Source organism: Rattus norvegicus, chromosome 19, assembly GCF_021556685.1.
Source record: "Rattus norvegicus strain SHRSP/BbbUtx chromosome 19, alternate assembly SHRSP_T2T, whole genome shotgun sequence".
Classification (NCBI taxonomy): Eukaryota; Metazoa; Chordata; class Mammalia; order Rodentia; family Muridae; genus Rattus; species Rattus norvegicus.
Genome location: NC_141552.1, coordinates 23,286,703 through 23,308,033, shown reverse-complemented (window position 1 = coordinate 23,308,033; position 21,331 = coordinate 23,286,703). Strand labels below are relative to the sequence as shown.

Below are 21,331 nucleotides of genomic sequence, written 5' to 3'. Positions count from 1 at the left end.
GTACCAGGAAGTGCACACCATAGCAAAGGGAGAGGATGGCACAGAGACCTATGCTATGGGTTAAGGGGCACGGAAAGGCCACCTCGAGCACAGGGGTCAGTCACCTCTTTCCCAAACAAGGCAAAGGTCAATGCTCTCAGCTCTGGGAGCCTAAAGGGCTCTGTGGCTCCTAAGCCCTGCAGCTGCAGCCAGAAGCAGCACTGAACAGGATGTAAATACTGAGTATGGCGATGTCAATAAAACTTTATTTACAAAACCAAATTGGTGTTGGTGCTGGTCGTTGTGGTGGTGGTGCTGGTGGTGGTGGTGGTGGTGGTGGTGGTTGCGGACTGGTTCATTTCAAAGCATGCTGGAGTGGCATGGCCACTGAGCATCGGGAAACACAGAAAGGAATGCTACTGGACGCAGGGCTCCCAACACCCTAGACGTCGACCTATGGCACTGGAACAGGGTCCCTGAAGGTAAGTCTGGACAGTCAGATAAGGTAAGTACAATTTATTACAAGGAAATGGGACAAGATAAATCTTCTCTTCATCTCGCTATGCTTAAGCATCTTTAAGAGTGCAGGGAATTCATGTCTATCAGTCTGGTTTAGAAAAGTGTTTAGAGACAACAAGAGTAAACTCCTTGGTTCCCTGACGAGGGTTCCAGGGATTCTGATATCTGGGTCAAAGTGAAAGTTAAGGTGAAAAAGGCTGTCAGGCAGGGCAAAAAGATTCCAATTTCTGGTCTCTTTGGGCTGTAATTTTTACTGTGTTGAAGGCCATGAATGCAGACAGGGTAATAACGAATACAGAACAAGAAGCTAGAGCTTCATTAAGACAAAACGAAAGTAAAAGTTTTGCGCTCTGCACCACTGCCTGAAGCAGGTTTTTCTCAGTCGTTTCCCGAGGATGGCATGTTGACCATTAGATTCACAGGATGATGATGACAAATTCACCTGCTTTTTCTTTTCCTATAATTAGGCCAGCATCGATTCAAGGTGTGGCCCAACCGACTTATTATAAAGGATGATACTGGTTGGTTGAAAAAGGTAGTAGCTTTCTATGAACCATATATTAAGTTTTTATGTATATTAAAATTAACATTGGAAAGAACAATGGTAGGAGAGGTAGCTGGAGGACAACTGCTGCAAATGCTTGCTTTTGAAAATGCTAATTAAGAGTACAGGAGAGCATTATTACCTATAAAGGAGGCTGGGGATATTAATGCTTATATGAAGGCATGCAAGGGTATCTTTTCTGAAAATGGAAAGATGCATATTTGGCACGTATTGATCCAGATAGAGTTATTAAATTATATGTTTAAATACTCTTGAATATCCTACAGGCACTTTCGCTCAGGATGCGTTGCCTTTAGAATGGGTTTATATTAAATAAAACTTTAACCAAACATTAACAAATTATGAGGAACAAATTTCTTTAATTATTCAGCAAGGCATACAAAGACCTGTTATTCTGTGGGGATATGATTGTGCTGCTATTGTTTTCTCATTACGCAAAGATAAAGTGGAATATTTAATGCAGATGTCTGAGGTTTTTCAATTAGCCATGATTTCTTACACTGGAAATATTGAATTTCATCCTCTCCATAGTAAATTGTGGGATTGCTTTAAAAAACAAAAAAAAATTTTATAAATACACTAATTTCTGTTGATCTATTACTATCAGCCTTAACTGAGTTTACAGATGGCTCTAAGACCAAGATGGCTTATTGGACCAAAGATTAATTTTGGGGACAAGAATCTTCTTTTGGGTCAGTACAACAAAATGAATTATTAGCGGTAATTAATGTATTCCAGGATTTTACTCATGATGTAAAAATATTATAGCTGAGTCCGCTTATGTTGTAGGAGTAGTACAGAATATTGCGACTGCTGTTGTTTCTACATCTAAGCCTATATTAAATGTTATTCTCACATATTAAAGGGCTATTGTTATTATGAAACTCTAGAATATTCATTACACATACTAGATCACATTCAAAATTTCCAGAATCTTTAACACTTGGCAATCATATGGTAGATCAATTAGTGGCATTTGCTACCCCAGAAGAACACAGTCATAATCATGCCAATACAGGATATTTACATATTAAATATAAGCTTCCCTATTCTCAAGCCAAACAAATTATTGCTAATTGTCCTATGTGTCAGTCTTCACGTATAAAATGTATTCCATCTCAAATTAATCCCAGTAGGATGCAACTTAATACATCGTGTCAGATCGATATAACCCATATTTCTGAGTTTGGTCGCCTTTCACATATAGATGTAAGCATAGATAATTTTTCAAAATTTGTGTGGGCTACACCATTGCCAGGAGTACGCACTGCTCATGTTATACAGCATCTATTGGAAACTTTTGCTGTTATGGGACTGCCTTCTTAAATTAAAATTGATAATGGACCAACATATATTTCTTATCAATATAAACAATTTTGTCAACAATATCATATTGTACATATTACTGGTACAGAACACAATACACAAGGACAAGCTTTTGTTGAAAGAATTCACCATACCCTGAAATGACAAATTATAAAATTAAAAAGGGGGAAAAGAGATGGCCTTATCCAACATGAATGGAGTTTGCAGACCAGTCCCAGAGCTATATTGGCACAAGCATTATACATTATTAATTTTCTTAATTTACCACAAGGTGAAGTTATATCAAGAGCCGATAGACACTTTGTTGAACTTCCCCCCAGAAGGCATGGAACAGACAGTATGGATAAAAATTGCCTGGGATGCTGAATGGCAGGAAAGGACATCATTGTATATAGGGGAGAGGGTTTTGTCTCATTACAGGATGGGAGACTATTCTGGTTACCCGGGAGATGGATCCAAGCACAGAATAATAAGAACTACTCCCTACCCTCAAAGGAATCCAGTTAAACCAGCTACATTTTCTCCTGATGGATGTTCTCAGGAGATGAGGAGGTGTCCTCCATTACTGAGGCCCTGGCTTCTCTTAGTGTCCACAAACAACAATGGATAAGGATCCGTGTAGTGACAACCCTATTACCTATGTGGGGTCAGGTGAAGCGATTAAGCACTGAAAGGAATAATTTTGTCCCCTTCAGGAAAGTCCTTTACTGCTGAGCACTTATTCTTAGCAATGTGTGTTTTACTCATGGTTTCTTCTGCTGCGGCCAATGCCAGTTATCGGGCTTATATTGCTTATCATGATGAAATCCTACTACTTTTGTGTTAGTAAATATATGGATAATGACACAGAACATGATTGGAAGTTAATTCAATCCTATTTAGAGGGTAATGAAAGTGCTTCAAAAGTAATTAATGCCTTGAAATATGATGTTCGAATGTCTTTTGGTAAACAGCTAGAAGATACTACCCCTATGGAAATAGCTAAATTATTGGCTGATCAATTGACAGGATTAGATCCCAAGGCTTGGCTTCAAAGGATTTTCCATAGCATGGGAGGAGCTAGTTTTGCCATAATCTTATGTATATTATATATTATGTTGCTTTATTTTTACATGACTAAACCCCTACAAGGACCTTTAGCTATGTTATGTAAAGTGTTACTTTAAAACAAAAGAAAAAAGAAGGAATTGTTAAGACATAGAGATGCAGCTCCCAGGCAGGGTCAAGAAAGGCCTGGTGACAGATTCAAGTACGGGCTGGAATGCCGCCCTGGAGAAGAAAATGTTTTTCTCACTTGGCCTTAAATTATGTTCTGCTGTGTCCCGTTTCTGTGGAAGTGGTTCTAACGCTCTCTTGTAATGGTGAGTATATTTTGATTATAATAGGAGGTTATTTGTTATATGAATATTTTTAGAAGAAGCTTTCGTTTATTCATCTTTCTTTGTATAATCTTCCCTCATTGTTCCTGGTATCCTGGGAATAATGATCTTATGGTATCTTGACACAATGAAAATTGTAGTAATGCATATTCTTAGCTTAATAAGGATTAATAAAGCTTGCAACTGCGTGCAGTTTCTTCTGCCTTTGCTCTGCACCCCCTGTGTCCTGGTGGTATGCGACCATACCCAGGGCCCCAACTCACTAGACATTGACAATGGGTCACCCCACAAAACAAAGAAGCATCTACCTTAGTCAAAAATGGACATTTTATTGAATGCATACACTAACACTGATTGATCACATCCATAGCTAAGATACAAGGGGCAGATCCGTGGCCCAAAATACATTCCTCTAAACCTATAAAGCGAAAGAAAGAAAGAAAGAAAGGAAGAAAGAAAGAAAGAAAGAAAGAAAGAAAGAAGGAAAGAAAGAAGGAAAGAAAGAAAGGAAGGAAGAAGAAAAAACACAAAAAACTTAAGCTTCTCATAGGAACTTCGCAGGAAGTGTTGTCTGGCGGTCAGTTCTGATTAGGCCATTTTAGATGAAACAGTGCATAGTGACCCTTAATGTGATGGGCCCTATATAAAGCTTTTTGCAATATTGGAATTTTAACAAACCTCATCCAGAACATATAGAAGAGGAAAGGATGTGATCACCATGTCCTTGCTCTCTATCAGGTTATTTTTCTGTGTCCTTGATTGTCAGGCATAGACAGCAACAATCTGAAATAGCTGGTAGACATGGAACAAAGTGGCTAAAACTAAAGTTGTGGGTTGCACACCTCAACTGTCAATGGCTAATGCTGTCCTCAGAGACCTCGGAGGCCCCTCTTGTAAGACTATCTATTGGAAAGTGGAAGCAGGTTTATCTGAGTTCAAAGTGAACCGGGCCAGCCAGGAAGAGGGCAACATGGGATACTTGAAACCCTGTCTAAAACCAGCACAAAAACCAACCCTTCATTCAAAGCATCATCTGTGAATTCTTTATTATTTACCACTTTCTCCCTACCAGCCTTTCAGTCTGGAATGGTAGAAAAGGACTGGGAATGTTCCTTCTATTCTAAGGACCTTGATCTCTCTTTCCTTAGGTCCACATTAAGAACACATGCAAATGGGTATGACCATCTGAACAACTTAGTATCATCTACTCAGTATATCTAGCCTAATACTGTGCTGTGACAATCTCAAGCTTCCCTGAGTTTCGCTGACCTAGCAAGAAGTATGAAGTACTGAGGCCACACCCTAGTGATCCTTTCAAGGGGTTAGAAGAAAGCCGTGAGAGATGCTCCACTTCTTTGTCCTTAGATTAAATCACATTGACACAATGTGGGTGGACTATTTAACCAGACATGTTTCTCCCAACCCCACCTTTTTGAGTTCAGACCATGGCAGAATTCATGCCCCACCACCCTAGATATTGAGTTTAGTGATATATAATTATTATTTAAACCTATGTGTTAAATTTTGTCATTTTGTTAATTTTTGTGGTTTTCACAGTCTTCTTTGATTAACTTTCCTAGTTTTATTAATTTATCCCCTGTGTTCTCTGGTATTTTGTCCTTCCCTTCAAACTAAAGTATTCCTTTTAGGATCCTCTACAGAGCTGTCTTACTGGTTATACATATTTTGTTAAATTTATTTTAGTGTACATTAGTCAGCACAGTAGCTGTGCAGCTGCCTCCCCTCCATGGTACGAGATCTACTTTCCAAACAATAACGCTCAACTCTTACTGGCTGTGTAGCATCTTGGCTGCTCTTTGTTCCCCTTGGACAGCCCTCAGGACCAGGCTCTCCTCTCCCTTAACCATGGCTGCTGTCCTCTTCCTCTCTCCTCTCCATCACACACGTTCTTCCTTTATTCTTTGGCAGCTTCTTCTTCCTTCTTCCCTCCTCATGATCTTCTCTAGCAAAGCCCTCAAAGCTCCCCTCCCCCATCTCTCTGCTGTGCAGCTGTTGGCTGGTGGCTTCTTTATAATCACACTTAACTGGGAACAGGGTCAGTTATTTGGGGTTAACCAGTCCTGAGTTCCACAAATTAGCATTAAAATACAAGCAGCATTAGGCCAATCCACTACAGGGATTTTTGTTTGTTTGTTTGGTTGGTTTGGTTTAATTTTCATTTACCTTTTTACTTGTTATTTTATTTTTGACTATTTTTTATTAATCGGTTATTTTATTTATTTACATTTCAACTGTTGTCCTGCTTTCAAGACTCCCCTCATCAAATTTACATCCCATTTCTGCTCAGCTTTGCGTATGTGACAGTGCTCCCCCACCCACACATGTCCATTCCCACCTCACACCTCTAGGATCTGCCTTTGGTGGGCAACAGGCCTCACCTTGAACCATAGAGCATCCTTGCATACACTTTGGCTGGCAGTTTGGCCCCTGGGAGCTTGGGGATTAGGGAAAGAAGATCTGTTCAGATATCAAAGCCAATGATTGCTGCATTCTCTTCTTTTTCTGGTTATAGGTGAAATTATGTTTGTGTGCTTCTCTTTTTTTAAATTATTGAGAGAAGATTAATTTCTTGGTTTTTCTTGGGTATAGTTTAGTTCATTGTCTTGGAGTTTTCCTCCTATTAGCCTCTGTTGTGCTTTCTTACAGAAAAGAATTCTTTAAATTTGGTTTTGTTATGAAATATCCTGGTTCCTCCTTTTATGGTGATTGAGGATTATGCTGGATATAGGAGCCTGTGTCTGCATTACATCTGCCCAAGATTTTCTGACTTTTAGAATCTCTGTTGAGAAGTCTGGTGTAATTCAGATACGTCTGAATTTATTTGTTACTAGATATTTATACCTTACCCCTTTTAATGTTCTTTCTTGATCTGTGCATTTAGCGTTTTAATTATTATGTTAATGGAGGAATTTTTCTGGTACAATTAGTTTGATGTTCTGTAGGCTTGTTGTACCTTTATGGCCTTTTCTTTCTTTACCTTATGGAAGTTTGCTGCTATGATTTGTTGAAGGTGTTTACTGGATCTATGAACTAGAAATCTTAATTCTCTTCTCTATCTATTATCCTTAGGTTTCAACATTTAATTGTGTCCTGAAATTCATGGATGTTTTGGATTCAATAAACCATACATGTTTATCTGAGATGGGTGTTTTGTGCTTTGTGGGATGACCTCCTTGACCCCAGGCTGCATGAAGAATCTCAGCTGACAATGGGGACATAAATTATAAGTATGTGTAGCAAGACCCAGGCCTCTTCCAGGTTCTTAGATATTAACTGAGAACCTCAAATACAGTAGTAATGTGATAGTGTGGTGTGAATCTAGTTACTATTCTCTATTTTGATATAGATGACTCTTTTTGTGTCATGGTCAGCTTATAATGACTAGAAGACCTAAGCTTGAGAATAACCAAAGACTACCTTGCTTCTCTAGCAGCTGAGCTTTTAAAAGCGCTGGGGTGACAGCAACTGTTGGTGGACATTCTGGATTATTCCTTCTGTACTTTAACTCTCTGTGTCACTTCCACCATCAGTAAGTTAGTTCAATTCCATAAATTGGAAATCCATCACCTGGAAGAAATACTCTTTTTTTTTAATGATTTATTTATTTATTTATTTATCATATACAAGTACACCGTGACTGTCTTCAGACACACCAGAAGAGGGCATCATATCTGATTAGAGATGGTTGTGAGCCACCATGTGGTTGCTGGGATTTGAACTCAGGACCTCTGGAAGAGCTGTCAGTGCTCTTAACCACTAAGCCATCTCTTTAGCCCAAGCAATACTTTCTGAATATGATCTGAGATTGGCCATGGAAAAAGGGTAGCTTGAACTGTCCCACCTAGGTTCTGGGCCTGCACAGGCCTGCTCTCCAAAAGAAACCTGTGTTCACAGCTGTTGGCTGGCTAAGAAAGATTTCACGAGACGTGATACACAGCCCTCGGACTTCTGCTTCAGTCATCTGCACAATTATACCCGGACGATACCCTCATACCTCCAGCAGGCCGGTGATGAAGCTGTCCACTCTCAGCTCCCCTTCAGCCATCTTGTGGGCACCAGACTCTCCTCCCTGCAGCAGGAACAAGGGCTTCTCCATGGTGGCTGCAGCAGCAGTGGTGGTTTGGCGTTCTCACCTAGGAGGCCCTATGCCTTTCTACCCCAGTTCCAACTCACCTCAGGCCCGGGCCTTCCCCCCATCCACTTCCCACGGAGCAGGGAGAGCAGCACCCACTAGAAATAAAAGGGAAGCCCTTGGTCCTGCCAAGAGTGAACCCCCAGTGAAGGGGCTTGTTGGGGGGGAGGGTGGCAATGGGAGGAGGATGGGGAGGGGACACCCATAGAGAGGGGAGGGGGGGTTAGGGGGATGTTTGCCTGGAAACCCAGAAAGGTAATAACAATTGAAATATAAATAAGAAATACCCAATTTAATAAAGATGGAGAAAAAAAGAGAAAAGTGTCACACATTTAAAACAGAAGAATATGGACCCTAATTTTAAACCACAGCTCTGTCAATTAACTAAACCTTTAAAAAGCTCAGATAATCAGGCCAAACAATATTTTCTCGGTTTATGTATCTGTAATGTCGCATAAATAATAATGTCCGTTTCTTGCTATTGTGGAGGGAATTAAATAGATAATATGTAATCATGGAAATTTTGAAGTACCATCCATTTTTCTGTTCATTAAATCACTCTTCCTCATTTCATTGATCAAGTATGTATGTTTTCTTTTCATAGTTACATGTATAATAAAACCAGCATAAAAACCTTCAGAATTGTATAAGCTTTCACTTTTAACAAATTAAATTAGTTGTTCTTTGTATTTCTGCTGAACATTTAAATGTTCTTTATATGTCCCAATGCGAGTTTATTAGGTACCTATAAACTTTAAACTCTTTGCCTAAGAGCATGAGTACTATTTAATTATATAGTAACTACACTCAGGCTGTCTTTGTATTAGAACCAATTATATCAGACTCTAAGAAAAATTACTATTGCTTTAAAGTTTGTGTGTGTATGAGTGAGAGTATGAGTATGAGTGTCTGTGTGTGTGTGTGTGTGTGTGTGTGTGTGCGCGCGCAGCACATGACCAAACAACTTTCAGGAGCCATTTCTCTCCTTCTGTCATGTGGGTCCGAGGATGTAACCCAGATGTTTGACTTTGGCAATAAATAATATTACCAACTAAATAAATAAATAAACAAACAAAAAACAAGCCACAAATCAACTTTAAAAGTAAAGGCCAGAAGTTCACAGAATAGTAGCATTGGCCTTACCATATCCTTTCTTTGAGGATGGGAAAGTTAATGTTCTGAAATCCATGACGTTCAGGAATTGTGATATTCATGGAAATTCAATTCCTTTGCAGATGCTCCAGTTGTTGTGGCCAATTGCTAGAAAGGTCAGCTTAAGCTTGCAGGACCCCCACCATCCCTCCCCCACGCCTCCACAGAAAGCTCAAAAGACACTGCCCAGAACTTACTCCACATTCCCCAGAACCAATTTCTTTGTCCATCATTTCTGTGAGACGAAAGGTCAGACTCCTTCACCCTAGTCTCTCCACAATCGACATTCCCCCCTCCCAAAACACTTCTAAGACTGGAAAACATGTCTTAGGATGTATCTGCCAGACTCGGACTGAGACAAACTAGGGCACTGGTTGTCACTACAACACTGGTGACAGAGGACGCCAAGAACTCTCTAGGAGACAATAGAATGTCCAAGAAGGGACAGCTGATGTCATGGGGAGCAGACTTTGCCTCCCTGCTAATGTTCTCCCTGTACTGAGCATAAGCTGAGGTGTCCTTTCCAGGAGACTTTCCCGGGGCAGAGCCACTGAGCATCTCCTGCTTCCAAAGTCAAATTTTCCTCAAGGCTTGATTATAAAAACCTTAGTAATTCCTATGCATCTAAATGAATGTTTCCTTCCATATCCTGCCCAAAAATGTCTCATCCTAACTCAAATTATCCTCCTTCACCAATATTAGCCATTAAAAATTCCTGAGAAATAATACCAGTTTGAATATGCAGTCAAAATGTTCTCCTGTCTTATTATGTACAGGTGATTGAAATCACATCAAGAAATAGCCTGCATGGAAGGTTGCAACATGGGTGTGTGTTTGGGGAACACCCATGAAGCCTTGTGCTTAGCATTCAACGGTTGCCACAAAATTCCTTAGGAGGAAGACTTGAAATCATTATGGTGCTAGAAACAGTGTGGAGGCCAGTTGGCATAGGAAAGTGAAACATTAGAGCCACCAGTGAAGGCTCCTGTTGGGCCCTACCTTGGTGTTTCCCTCCCCCCTCGCTGAGCCTTTCAGCCTGCTATAGCAAGAAATTGTTTACACCTTTGACAGCTGCTCTTAGCCCCTGATTTGGGGCTGGGATTTTCCATGGCACCCTTCCTCCCCACTGAGCTATCCTGCTTCTTGTTTTTAAGAAGCTGTTTATGCCCCTGATTGGGCTGGAACTTTCACCTCACAGACTTGTCCTAATTTCCTGGTTGGGGATTTTCACCTGCCTTGTTGTTTTTCCACGGCTTTTGCCTCTGGTATATAAGGAGATCTCAGTAAAGCCTTGGTGGCACTCGCTAAAAAGGGGTGACCCGTGTACGTGTTTTCTTTCAACCCCACAAACCTACACCTGATAGTCACACACTGTCGGCGCAGGCACTGACAATAGGTATCACAATAGAAACTAGTAACTAGATTTAACCAAACTATCCCATTAATGCCATATTTCGTGGTTTTTTTTTTTTTTTTTGCTCTCCTAGAACCTGGAAGAGGCTTGGGGTTTTCTAATCCGACTCATAATTTATTAATCTTCCCAACACTATGTGCTTTGTTCTGTTAATGCTAACAGCGCCATCCAATACCTAGGATATTTTCTACTGACATGTGTGACATGAGACAAAACAGTCCCTGTCATCCGTCACCTGAATAAACTTCCTTAGAGGACAGTGTAGTTGGAGGGTCCTTCTTTCCTCTCCAAGATCGAGAAACATTTCCAGTCTTCAGACAAGTGTGTCAGCCATTGTCCAGTGACTGTCCTGAGATGTCCACATTGTCAGCTGAGTGTCGTCATCCAGCCTGCCCTGTAATTGTTGTAGATGATTAATAGGGTTCCAGCCCTAGGATTTAATTCAGTGCTACAGTACTTGCCAAACATGCTAAAGCCCTAGCTGCTACCCTAGTCCTGTGTGCTCTAGAGAAAGAAAATAAAGAACCACATTGTCTATCAAGTTTCTCCTCCAATAGAAGGAGAATCTGCATCGGGTCTTTTAAGTAACTCTAAGCCCCACCTTCCCCACAGCTCCCTCCATCGATTCCATTATTGGTGCATTTTCAGTAACGCTCACTTTATTTTTGGTGTGCAAAGAATATGCACCATGTCAGTAAAGTGTGTGTGTATGTGTGTGTGTGTGTTCATCCATGAACTCACTATAAATTATTATCAAATGACCCAGAAGACCGTGGAGAAACCTGTCGATGTGCATGCAGAATTATGTTACTACCGTTCCATGGCACCTTGCAGGGAACACTGAAATAGTGGGCCGCTTTAATAGAGCCTAAAACCAGGCTATGCATGGTTTTCGGTGAGATTGTGATGTGCAACACCACAACAGAGATCAGCAGAAGCTTCATTTATTCCATGCTTCTGTTACCAAGAGGAGGCAAAGCCTCATCCCATAGAGAGTCTGGTAGGATCTGATGAAGGGCAATAAACTCAGGGTTGAAATCAAGCCTTTAGAAACAAAGAGAAAAATACAAAGTCAAGGAAAGCAAGAGCTGTCTTTTTCTTTTTTTCCTCTTTTTTTTTTTTGAGATGATCCACAAGAGAGACAACCCCTTCCTCAAACTAACAATGCACAAGAGAGACAATACATGAATTAAAAATTAGAAATGAAATGAGGGACATAACAATAGACACCGAGCAAATTCCAAAATCATTAGTTCTTACCCCCGAGGACTTTACGCCAGAAAACTGGAATATTTATTCGATATTGTTGATTTTGTAGACAGATAACAATTACCAAAGTTAAATCCAGATCTGTGAAGGTATCTGAAAAATACCCCTAAGAAAATAGATACACTCATTAAAGGTTGCATACATCATATATTATATTGCTTTCTTTTTGCATGATTAAACCCCTTCAAGGACATTTAGCTATGTTATAGAAAGTGTTACTTTTAAAACAAAAGGACAAAGAGAGAAATTGTGGAGTCACTGAGAGACACTTCCCTGACAGGATCAAGGAAAGACGGCTGAGAGATGCAAGCAGGAGCTGGAACGCCGCCCTTGAGAAGAAAATGTTTTTTCTCACTTTACCTTACACTATGCTGTACTATATCCCTTTTTTGTGGAAGCGGCTCTCATGCTCTCTGGGTTATGACAAGTGTATTGTGATACTAGGAAGAGGGGTGATTTGCTATACAGATATTTTAAGGAGAAGCCTTTGCTTAGTCTCACTTCTTTGCCTAGTCTTGCCTCAGTCGTTCCTGGTATCATGGGAATAACGATCTTATTATATCTTGCCAAAAGGGAAAGTGAGGTAATCCATATTCATGCCTGTATAAGGGTTAATAAGCTTGCAGCTGCATGCAGTTGCATCTGCCTTTGCTCTGCATCCCCTGTGTCCTGGTTATTTGTGACCGTACCTGGGCCGCCAACGCACTAGATGTTGACAAGCATCACCCTTCTCAGTGTTAGGTATATATTTTTTTGAAATCTATGATGTGGAGGCGTATTACAGCAACAATATGAAATAGCAGGCTGGCATGTATGAAAATTGCTGTGTTTAAGCTGGGTGTGGGGACACGTCCTCAAAAGGAGCTGTTAAGATGGGAAACACATAATGCATTTCTTGCTGGAATTGAGTTGCCTCAGCTGTGTTGCTCTGCCTGCTCAGTGTCCATTCAACATCACTCTGTTTCTACAGAGGAACTCAAGGTTTGCCCCAGCCGCCTGTGAGCTGTGATATGGGCAGAGAAAGGCCAGGACACAGTGGTGATTTCCCACTCCTCAGTTATGCTGAATTTTCCACTACTGTACTTGTATACACAAGTACAGTGTGGTCAGTTATTATAGATATTTGTCATTTCTTACAGAGGGCAACTATGATTGACTACACCCAATTCTACAAAAAACAAAACTCAGGAAACCTGGCCCTTGGCAGCAATGAATCAAGAAATATCTAGGATGGTGGGGCATGAATTCTGCCAAGCAATGAACTCAGATAGGTGGGGTTGTGAGGAAGATGTATGGTTGAATAGCCCAATAGATTCACGTTGTATCATCTTGATTTAATGTAAGGACAAAGAAGTGCAGTATCTCTGATGGCTTTCTTCTAACCCCTTGAAAGGTTCACTGGGGTTTTACCTCAGTTCTTCATTCTTCTTTCTGGGACAGCAACACTCAGGGAAGCTTGAGATTGCCATAGGCACAGGATTAGGCTAGAAATGCTGAGTAGTTGATACTAAGTTGTTCAGATGGTGATACCCAATTCATTTGTTCTTAATGTGGACCTAAGGAAAGACAGATCAAGGTCCTTAGAATACGAAGATCATTTCCAGTTCTTTTCTACCTTTCCTGAATGAAAGACTGGTTGGCAGAGAATGGTAAAAATTCAAGAATTGGTAGATGATGCTTTGAATGAAGGGTGGGTTTCTGTGCTGGTTTTAGACAGGTTCTCAATTACCCCATCTTGTTCTCTACGTTGCTCGTCAGGTTCACTTTGAGCTCAAATAAAGCTGCTTCCACTTTCCAACAGGTAGTCTTACAAAGGGGCCTCCAAGGACTGTGAGGACAGCATTAGCCAATGAGAGCTGAGGTGTGTAACCCACAACTATAGCTTTATCTGAAAGACCCTCAGACAGAGGAGATTCTCGCACCAGTCCTGAGGACAATCACCACCCCATGAACACACAGGACTCAGTCTTGATGTAAAAACAAGAGGTTTACTTTGGGATACCAATGCACTGGGGCTTGACATGGTCCTCACGCAGGAGGATTGTGAGGAGCCTCGAACAACAGAAATGTACAGCTTAAACAGTCATTTACGATCACACAGTTTCATTAGCTCAGCTATTTCAGTGCCAAGGATATCTAGGCAGATGTTTCTCGGCCTGGAATACCTAGGATAAGGCCTTAACCACATCAATGTAGCTATTTCAGTACCAAGGATGTCTGACTTGATATATGTTTTCTTATCCTGGGGTTCCCAGGACAAGGACCATGATATCTGTCTTGGCAGGTGTTTCTCTTCTGGAGTTCCCAGGACAAGGCTATAGCTATGTCAGCCTATAGCACAGCTGCATTCAGTACCAAGGACATCTCACTTCTATAGTGGTCAGTCAGCTTCCCAGAGATGTTTCCTGTCTTGTAATTGCCCTGCAGTAAATATGTTCTATACCCTCTGTTCTTATGGTCGGGCAGCTTCCTAGAGAGTGGGTGGGAATGTGCTTTCTGTACTTTCTGGTCTATTGTCTAATGTCAAGGGGCTAAGCGAGGGCCAGCTTAAAAGATTCTCATTCTTAAGAAATGGCTGTACTGATATATAAATGGGGATCTTTCATATCCACTTTCTTCCAAGTCTACCAGCCATCTCAGATTGTTGCTGTAATATGCCTGACAATCAAGGACACAGAAAAATAACTTGATACACAGCAAGGACATTGTGATCATATCCTGTGTCGTTATGTATGTTCTGGATGAGGTTTGTTAAAATGACAATATTGCACAAACCTTTATATAGGACCCATCAAATTAAGGGTCACTATGCACTGTCATAGCTAAAATGGCCTGGTCAGAAGTGACCACTGGATCACTCTTCTGTAGCTTCACATGTGAGGCTTGTGCTTTTTGTGATTTTTATTTTTCTGTTTTTTCTTATTTATTTATTTATTTATTTATTTATTTATTTATTTATTGCTTTATATGTTGTCCGGAAGATAGTTCAAGTCATTGATCTGCCCCCAAAATCAGAGCTTTGCTACTAATACTGTAAACAGTATTAGTGTATGCATTCAATAAAATAACTTGTTTTTTTTTTTTTTTAGTACGATAGATGCTTTTGTGTTTTGTGGGGTGGTCCATGAAACAGGAGTGAAGATGCTTGTTTCTTACTCTGTCCACTGAGTTATATCTCTAGGCTTGTCCTACTCCTTTGGCTGCATCCCCCCCAACATCTGCTGACTATTTTATTTTTCAGATGAAATCACACGTTATAGCTTAGAGAGGCCTGTAAGCAATCCTGCTTTGGTAACTTAAGTGCAAAGAGGAGAGCCCCACACTCAGCCTGAGGGTGCATTCTCTGGTAGATCCAATATTTCAGTTTCCTCTGCTAACAGATCACCACATTGTTGCCAGGACCATAATGAATGCAATTCTTTCTCCTAAGGAATCTGGTGGCAACTGTCAAATGTTAAGCACAAAGCTTCAGGTTGTACCTATAACACACACCCACATCGCAACCTACCCTACAGGCTCTTTCTGGGTGTGATTTCATGCACCTGCACATGATGAGACAGGAGACCTCTTTGGCTACTTATAGGAACTGGTGTGATTTCTCAGTAATCTTTAATGGGTAATATTGCTGACTGAGGAGAATTTGAGGTAGGATGAAACATTTCTGTGCAGGGATTGGGGAGGAAGCACTCATTTAGATACATAGCAATGACTTAGGTTTTTCCAATCAAGCCTAGAGCCAAATTTGGCTTTGGAAGCATGTGGTGCTCAGTGGCTATGCCACAAGGAAGTCTCCTGAAAAGGGCACATCAGCTTTTGCTCAGTACAGGGAGAACATTAGTAAGGAGGCAAAGTCTGTTCTCCGTGACATCAGCAGACCCTTCGTGGACATTCTATTGTCTCCTAGAGACTTCTTGGAATCCCTGTGATGTCACCAGTATCGTTGTGACAACCAATTCCCTACTTTTTCTCTTAGTGTCCAAAGGATATATCCACAGACATGTTTGCCCATCTTTGTAGGCGCTTTGGGAGAGTTGATGTTGATAGAGAAGAATCTAGAGTGAAGCAAACGAAACCTAAAGGTAATGATGGACACAGGACATGGGGAATGTGGAGTAAGTTCTGGGCAGTGTATGTTGAGCTTCCTGTCAGGGGTGTGTGTGGGGGCCTTCAGCTGGCCTTTTTAGTAATGGGCCACAACCACTGGAACATCTCCACAGATATTGAATTCCATGATTATCACAATTCCTGAAAGTCAAGGTTTTCACATCATTAGTTTCTCCATAACCACATGGAGGATATGGCAATGCCTATGCTATTATTGGGTGAACTTCTAGTCTTTACTTTAACAGTGCATTCGGTATGTTAAATTGATATAATAACACCATAAGTAGTCATGGAGGGTATAACTTTTCTGAATTAAACAGGGCATCAATGTACTTCACTTTCATTGCTTCTTTAAATTCAGTGACTATCTGACAGTAGTAAGAGGGAGAGAATTGTGCTCCTGGCCATGACCTTATATTCTTAGAACTCCTCTGACTACCTCTGGCTGACGGGGCCAATCTTACCTTCATATATTAGAGGTTCTGTGTGGCAGATATTTTTCTACAGTAGCCAAAATATATGGAGCAGGTAGAGAAAGAGCCTGTAACCTATTGGCACTTCTGGGTCATTTGTCATTTCAGTAGGGGTAATTAATAAGTCTGTTGACCATGTCCTCCCCCTACATGACTTTTTAATGCAAAGTTATTGGACTAGAGTAACAGTGTAGGATATCTGAATATCCCTGATCAATCAAGTCATTGTGGATGCTGAATTGATGATCTGACTTCTGAAACCAGAGGGGTGAGGGTCCTGAAACCAGGTTGTAGCCTGCGTACCTGATAATAATCCTGGAGAAGGCATCTCTCTGGTACTTGTAAGCCTGTGTGGGCGGGCATAGGGAACACCTGGCTGCTTACATCTCTTGGTCTCTATATAGTAGTGGGGGAACTGTAATCCACTTAGGATGCCTCTTACACAGATCAAACTCCTTGCAGTGACACTGGCTTCCAAGCATGTTCTCCTGTTTGGACCTCACTGTGGTCTGTGTATGCTCTATGCATTCGCCCCATGCGGGTTCACTTGTGTTCTTCTACCTACAGAGGCCTGCAGACAGACGTCATCCCCTGAAAATGTCCTAAACAAGGTGCAGGCCAACGAGGAAGAGGAGAGGCTGAATAGAGAACTGGAACTAACTACCAAGGAGAGAAATGAGCTGACAGATCGCCTCCTTTATGTGACAGGTGGATCCATGAGCAAGAGGTATGCATTGCTCCAAACAAACGACCTTGTTCTAAACCTCATCTCCCATAGAGAGGAGATTCAGAACCTAACCCTTACTGAGGAGTGAGTTTGGAAATGGACTCTCTGATTCTGCCTGTTGAAAATCTGAACTTGTGATCTGAGTGAAGAATTTAGGCATAAAGTCACTGGAGCATGAGTTCCCAGTGTACAATTGGAAAGCCCTTGACAGGTGGCAGCTTTGCAAGGTTCTAGGTGCTGTGAGTTTGTGGAGAGTGTTTGTACTTGCTAGGAAGGTGACTGAATGCTATCATCTCCTGGTAGTAGCCGTAGGTGACAGGTCCCACATTGTTCATATCAATGCTTAAGTAGAAGGCCTGAGGCTCAGGCCTGTTCCTTCTTGTTTGTGTGCCTTACACTCTGAGACAGTAATGGTGCATACATTTCTACTGATTCGCATTGTGCTCTTTCCATATTTGTCTCTCTTTCTCATTCTCTGAGTCTGTTTACTTTTCTTTTCTTGTGGGTGTGTCCCAGTTTGTGTGTCTGTGTGTGCACAGGTCTGCATGCATATGCACAACTTTTATATGTTTCTATGTCCCTGCACACTTGGAATTTAGGGGTCTCTTTTTGACCTCAGGATTTACCTGTATAATAGTTTCATGGAGGTTTAAGTGCTTTATTTTGGAAGCCCCACTTTCAACAGTACAGTTCTTTGCCTGTGTGGTCACATTTGTCTATACATTTGTATGCCTTGGGCAGATTACAACTTTGTGGCAACATCTGGTCTCATCTCCAGAATTATGTGTACTGTCTGCCTCTAGAATATTAGTTATTTGGCTTGTAGCATTCCACTTGTCAAAACAGGAAAAATGAAATCAGAGGTTTGTGGATGTGTGTGTGTGTGTGTGTGTGTGTGTGTGTGTGTGTGTGTGTGTGTGTGGTTGGGTAAGCTCTGTGGCCTAGGCTCTTGACAGCATAACAGGTTTGAATGCAGATCCAGCCCTCCTGATTGGAAAAAGTGAGCCAGGGATCCCTATATCAGGATGCTTAGCTTCTGTTGTCCTGGGCACACAATTCCAAGTTTCTGAAGCTGAAGAAGATCCAAATATGTAGAATTCAGAAAGTGTCCTTCCAGGGCTGGGGTAGTACAGGACACAGCCTGAGTTCATATAATCCTAAACCTCGATGTTCATTGGGTTCTATCTTCCTGGGGCCAGCCCCTACTTCAGGCCAAATCCATTTTATGAAAACGTGAAGATAAAGGAGAAAGAGGTCATGTCATTACTGCACAACTTAGACACAAAGAACATTGAACATCGTGAGAAATTTCAGGAGCTCAAGAAGGAGATTAACTTCTATCGGTCAGTACTGGTCAGAAGGGCCCATCATTTGTGGAATGGCCATGTCTGCCTCTCTTTGTTCTGGACCGGAGGGTCTGCAGCTCTGTGTCCATCTCTTCTGCTGTTTAAATATCACTGTGCCGTGGGTCTTTTGGACTCAGTTTCAGTTCCATAAGAGACTGTGACTCATCACCACAGTGTCTATGCATCTTTAGAAGGCTCTGGATAGAACTACACTGATTCAGGCATCAGAGTGTTATTAGGCCAACCTGTGGCTCTGGGGTCATACCAGGTTTAACAAAGCTCAATGTGTGGACCACATGGTTTGCATGACCTCCCTTGGTTCTACTGTCCTCTTGTGGTTATTTGCCGCCTACTAATTGATGTTGCCCCGATGCATTGGGCTTTCATGGATAGTTGCAGATCCCTTGTTCTTTTGGACAGACATGGACTCTTATTGGTGCTTGGGTCACAGAAACAATTTATTCTTCCCTGGATTGGCCGTTTGCTCTTTGTGCAGCAGCCTTACATGTATGGAGATGTATTCTATGAAGTCTTTATGGGTATCTGGGTCCTCGTGGAGTTTGTGGGATTTGGCAGTTGGAATGGGAGGATGAGGCTTCAGGATCTTACTATGCAGAGTGTGTTTCCAGCAACCTGCACAGCCGTCTCCTGATGGACCAGGCATGTATGAAGAAGAAGTTGGTCACATTGAAGCAGGAGAGCAAGGAGGTACAGCGATATTTGTTTGATTTGAACCCGAATGATGAAGATGAACAGGAGAAGGCCAGCAACCTCCAGACCCAGCAAAATGTGGTAGGAACAAGCAGCTGAGTCAGATTAACAATGTCTGATACCATTTGCCTATTGGATACATCTTTGCTTCCCCTATCACCTTTCTAATCTCCCCACACCCAGTCAGTCACCCACCTTATGTGATAGAGTTATTCATTGCTCTGTCTATGCACAAGTATTCTGGGAAGTTAACCACTCTTCAGAAACTGAATTATTGGCAATTATACTTCTCTGCCCTTTTTGAAACTGCAGTCCAGAAATGGTGACAGAGGAATAACATATCACATGACTGCATCTCCCTATCACAGATTGGATGCTATGAAGAGATTTGAACGAGTTCTTGGTCGTGTGACAAAGGTCATACAGGGGTCATGTGATGGTTGGAAGCCCCTTGTAGGGATAAGAACCAAGTGCAAATGGCAAATGAGTCCTGGTCATTGGCTTTCATCTGGGTATCATGTGGCCTTCTCCTTTCTTCCTGCACCCCAATTAGGTCTCTCCCCATTTCCCCATTCTTGGTTTGCACTGGTAGAGTCTGAGGAGAAGCTTGTTCTCCCACAGTACTTTGAGGGTTGCTGGTGATGTTCCCCAGCCTGCAGAGATATCAGCAATGATTTCAGTGAAAAGATCAGTGCTGTCTGTCCAATGCAGCTGAGGGGACAGAAGGCAGCAACTTGACAGCTGGTATGCAGGCCCCACCAAATCAGTGTCTTAATGGCTGCCTTCTCCTCCCAGGTCTCAGGAACTGCAGGAGACATGGCATAGGACGGATCCCAGGAAGACCGCCCCCTGAGGAATGAGTTTCTCTCTCAGGAGTTCCCTGTGACGACAATCCTCACAGTCAAAGACATTTTGGGGGAATATTCTTCTTCTCAGATAATTTCCTCAATGTATAGAGACCCTAAATTCATGTATCCATATGCCAGCCTATCTCATTGAGGTCTTTCTCCTTTCTCATACCGACAACACCATTTGAGAGACACTGAGGGGAGTACCTTGACATCTCACCTCCTAGAGGAGAAAAAGCACTACAACTGTGTTTCTAAATGTTTGTTAAGAAAATGCTGTTAAGAAGTGTTTTTGGTTATGATTTTCATTGAAGTTTTCTTTTTGTTATTTCATAGTTATATATTCTTGTTACTGTTTTTCATTTTTATACCATTTTAGTTGTTCATTTTATGCCTGTTTTTTGTAAATTGTATTCCTTATGAATAAAAATTGATTTGTAACTCTTGACTCTTAAGACCATCTTATTCAAGGGTCCTTTCCCCTCCTGTAGACTTAGAACTGAGAGCTAGATATGGATCTTTACATGGTCCAGTGAATTCAAAGACACCAAGGGGTACACAGGGTGATAGTGTCTTTTGTGTGGATAATGTGACTTTTTTTATGGACACACACTTTATGATGTAATCACTGATATACTGTATCCATGCTGTCATGTCTTCTGCTCATCCTAGTCTATATCAGTCTACAACACCCATTCCTTATTGACTGTGTGCACCAGATATTGAGTAACACACACTCATGCCTGTAGAGCTGCAGAAAAAATGACAATTTTCACAAAGGAATATAGATTAATCCTAATCGAGAACCATGTGCCTCAGTTTTTCTTACAATACAGCATTAGTATTAAACCACAAAGATAATGACCATCAACGTCATTTTGGGAAATAGGTTTTTATAGGTGCTGTTTCACTTGATCATTCATATGCTGTGTTTTTTATTGTTGCTGATTATATTTATTTTTATCATTTAACTCAATGGATCTTTTTTTTTCAAATGTATGTCTGGGCCACTCCTGAGTGCATTTCCCTCATGATCCAAAAGAGGGAATAGCATTCCCCATTGTAGATGATTGTTAGGGACCATGTGGTTCTTCTGAGAGAGCAGCAGATGCTCTAACCTGGGAGTCATCACCACAGCTCCTGTAGGTAGCTTTTGTCCTTCCAGGGCATGTGCTGTACTAGGTGGACACGATCACCTCCCATTAAGGAGAGAGATCTCAGGAGATGTGTATGTACAGGTGGTTGAGCGGTGCCTGCTCAATGTGGTAGGCTGCTAGGCATCCACACCGGGCTCTGGTGCCTCCACTGCTCATTGTGCATTCAGGATCATCCTCCAGCATCACTCAGTTTCAATTCCAAAAAGATC

At 41.5% G+C, this 21,331-nt stretch overlaps 1 protein-coding gene across 3 annotated transcripts; it reads left to right on the top strand.

The window, feature by feature from the left end:
- Window positions 1–324: 324 nt before the first annotated feature.
- Window positions 325–20,411, top strand: LOC147999156 (disks large homolog 5-like). Of its 3 annotated transcripts, XM_087596439.1 has the most exons (6): window positions 336–461; window positions 1,689–1,755; window positions 16,901–17,060; window positions 18,260–18,403; window positions 19,036–19,198; window positions 19,913–20,411. In XM_087596439.1, the coding sequence occupies exons 2-6, from the start codon at window positions 1,689–1,691 to the stop codon at window positions 19,940–19,942; spliced, it is 564 nt and encodes a 187-aa protein (XP_087452565.1). In that variant the 5' UTR covers window positions 336–461; the 3' UTR covers window positions 19,943–20,411. The 3 variants fall into 3 exon arrangements, with proteins under 3 accessions (XP_087452566.1, XP_087452565.1, XP_087452564.1); XM_087596440.1 differs by lacking the exon at window positions 1,689–1,755 and having other exon boundaries at window positions 325–461; XM_087596438.1 differs by lacking the exons at window positions 336–461; window positions 1,689–1,755 and adding an exon at window positions 15,362–15,835.
- Window positions 20,412–21,331: the final 920 nt, after the last annotated feature.

Excerpts from the sequence above, each read along its gene's own strand:
- LOC147999156 (XM_087596438.1), top strand. The coding sequence starts at position 15,754 with ATGTTTGCCCATCTTTGTAGGCGCTTTGGGAGAGTTGATGTTGATAGA. Across the intron at positions 17,061-18,259 it reads GGTGGATCCATGAGCAAGAG|CCCCTACTTCAGGCCAAATC; the intron begins GTATGCATTGCT and ends TCCTGGGGCCAG. Across the intron at positions 19,199-19,912 it reads TCCAGACCCAGCAAAATGTG|GTCTCAGGAACTGCAGGAGA; the intron begins GTAGGAACAAGC and ends TTCTCCTCCCAG.